Here is a 3,203-nt window from a genome sequence, read left to right as displayed (position 1 = left end):
TGATGCAAACTGAACGGATTACTCTCCATTCAGAATGCATGGGGATAAAACTGATCAGTTCTTTTCCGGTATAGAGCCCCTGTGACGGAACTCTATGCCGGAAAAGAAAAACGCAAGTGTGAAAGTACCCTAATAGAACTTTGATTCAAGCGATATTATTTCACTCTGTGGAAAACCAGCAGGTAATACGCACCGTGCGCATGTACCCGAAGGCCATCTGCGCACGTTGCGGAATACGCTCAGTCTTTCCACCCGAATTCTCATATGGAAAAAGTGTAACGAATTATAGCACCAGCAAAGTGTATGAGATTACCCCAATCATGTACACTTCGCCGATTATTTCCGTGCGGATTCCCAGATCTGCGGCCTGTCAGTTATGTTTGTGGTTTTAGCTGCGGATTTCACCCTTTTCAGTGGAAAACCGCATCTTATCCGCACTAAAAACCGTAATCACACATTGCAGGTATTGGTGCGGATACCCTGCGGATCTGATGTGCGTTCACCCGAACTCGTGTGCAGACGACGTAACTTTTCATTTGTCTCAAGCATCGATTCTGGATCTGATCTCCAAGGAATATAAAATAATCGTACAGTAAACCCCCCCATAGAGCCGCCATATACATTGTGTGATCGGAGGCTCCGCCCATACAGCGCTATATAGTGGCTTATAGGCGGAGATTATAACGGGACGTGGACGCATCGGCCTCAACTTATTATTCTAACAGAGGCTCCAGACTCCACATAGAAGAGAACATGTAGGGGTTGAGAGAAGGAGGCGGTGAAGGTGTGTAAGTGTCTGATGGGGTCACACAGCCGATAGAAGGACAGACACCCGGCCTCATAGTCTAAGAAGACGCCAAGTCTAGGACATGTTCTGTCTACACTGAGGGGGGATCTGACTGAGCGGTGACACACTGCACAAACTGCATCAGTCATAACCAGACACCAAGATTTATCATTATATATAATATCAGACTGAAGTCCTTCCCTTTCTATACTGGGATAGGACAGTCCGATGCCACATCCTCCTTTCTGGTCCCACTCTACCTCCCAGTAATGTCTTCCTGAGGAGAGGTCACATCTGCTTAACACCTGGTCCCAATACAGGAACCTTCCCGGTGATTTTGGTCTGTTCTGTTCTTCTTCTGTTCTTGTTGCTGTTTTCAGATCTTCTGATATCTTCACATGTCTATGAGCAGTGTCCTCATCCAGCAATATGTCTGGAACATGGAGCCCGAGCTCTGATGTGACATTGGTGACAATATCCTTCATAGATCGGTGTAAGGTCAGTGAGATCAGAACCTCATCCAGATCATCCTCAGACCTGGTATTTCCACCATCTCCCCCTGTGTCCTCATCATCTCCATGACCACATACTGTAATGTCACTTTCTTGTAGGAGTCTTATTGGGTCGGTGACATGACACATCTCCTCCACGTGACGCATCTTCCTGGACAGCTCGTCCTCCTCTATTTCCAGCTTCTTGATCAGATCAGATATCGGGGACACAATCTTCTCCTCCTGCCTGGAGATCTCGCTCAGCGCTTTCTTTTCTGCCATTTCCAGTTGCTCCTTAATGTCTATAAATAACTTCTTGACGTTCTTCCTCTTATCAGAGGCCTTCTCCTGGATATTCCTCTGACGATCCTGCAGAATCTGAAGTTTCGTCTGAATTTTTGCTTTTTGTGGGTTTAGTTCCTCCAGATATTTCCTCAGCTTCTTCTTCTTCTTCTCAGACGCCTCATCTAGAAGTTCCACCTGGTGTCCCCTGTGCTCTCCGACCAGACAGCAGGACGCACACAGACAAACAGTGTCCTGCGGGCAGTAATACTCCAGAACCTTTTTGTGGAGGGAACATTTTTTGCTGCCAAAGGATCTGGTGGGTTCTGTTAATATATGATCCATTGTCTTGTTGTGGGCCATCAGGTGGTCATCACATAGAGAGATCTCACAGTGCAGACATGTCCTCACAGCCGGTACAGGAGACTTAGTACAGTAAGTACAGAAGATCCCGGTCTCCTCCATATCAGGCTGAGCAGATAAGAAACGCTCCACTATGTTCCCCAGCTTCCTGTTCTTCTCCAGGGCCGGACGCTCCGGATATTCTGCTCTGCAGTCAGGACAGGAATACACTCTAGCTGCCTCCTGCGCATCCAGCGCACTCACAATACACGAGCGGCAGAAGTTGTGTCCACATCTCAGGGACACGGGATCTGTATAGAGGCTCAGGCAGATGGAGCAGTCCAGCTCGGCCCTCAGATCAGCAGACGCCATTGTGGTACGAGGAGCAGGAACCGGAAGTGCAAAAGTCTCTTCCCCTAAGAGGGCGGAGAGCTCCTGTAGAAGAATTAACCCCTGCAGCTCAGAGATTGTGTTTACTGCTGATTAATACTGAGGAAGACAATGATGAGTGATCACTGACGGGATCTGGTGCGGATCCTGGTGGAGTAGTTGTAGTGACTCCTCCTGTCCATAGAGAGAAACCTCCTCCAGAACCAGTAAGGAGGAGAAATCACCTACAAAACTGCAGTACAATAAAGTTCTGTCCGTACAAAGATTGGGGGATGAAATGTCGCCTATGTCCTTGCAGGTTACTAGACGCTCCCTGAGTACAGGGGGGCAGCACATGGATGAGAAGCGTTTTACTTTATATCATCTAGCGCTACCCAAAAATATTTTTTCCCACTTTTTATATAGTTTATAGATCGGCATAAGATCCAAACCCAGATCATCAACGCTACATAGACACAGGTCCATCAAGTCCTAGCAGAGGTAACTTGTGATATTAGATTTTTCAGGGAAGACATTGAGGTCCCTCTAGAACCTGTAGAATGAAGGGACCATCACCACCTCCTCTGGTGGAGAGCTCCATAGTCTCACTGCTCTTACAGTAAGGATAGCAGACTAGTAGAATAAAACCAGGCTGATCGCAACACTGCTGAGGTCACAGCTCCAGGAGCGGTACAGGAAAGCTTTATAGGTGCGACAAACAACGCGTTTCAGGACTGTGCCGATCCCTTTGTCAGGTACAATACACTATAAACACAGAGAGCTTCAGTTTAAAAAGACAATTTGGCGGGAAAAGACAGAGCGGGGAGCAGGAGGAGACTAGGGACGCCCCTCCGAACTGATAGACAAGGAGCCAAATATAATGTCCTTGGAGGTGCAGAAAACTGTCACATAAATTACAATAGGGCCGTCAG

At 47.5% G+C, this 3,203-nt stretch overlaps 1 protein-coding gene across 1 annotated transcript; it reads right to left on the bottom strand.

Moving 5' to 3' along the window:
* Nucleotides 1–705: 705 nt before the first annotated feature.
* Nucleotides 706–2,549, bottom strand: LOC121007549 (E3 ubiquitin/ISG15 ligase TRIM25-like). The gene has a single exon (XM_040439573.1). The coding sequence runs from the start codon at nt 2,272–2,274 to the stop codon at nt 706–708; it is 1,569 nt and encodes a 522-aa protein (XP_040295507.1). The 5' UTR covers nt 2,275–2,549.
* Nucleotides 2,550–3,203: the final 654 nt, after the last annotated feature.

This window comes from Bufo bufo, chromosome 7, assembly GCF_905171765.1.
Source record: "Bufo bufo chromosome 7, aBufBuf1.1, whole genome shotgun sequence".
Lineage (NCBI taxonomy): Eukaryota > Metazoa > Chordata > Amphibia > Anura > Bufonidae > Bufo > Bufo bufo.
This window is presented reverse-complemented; position numbering and strand designations above follow the sequence as displayed.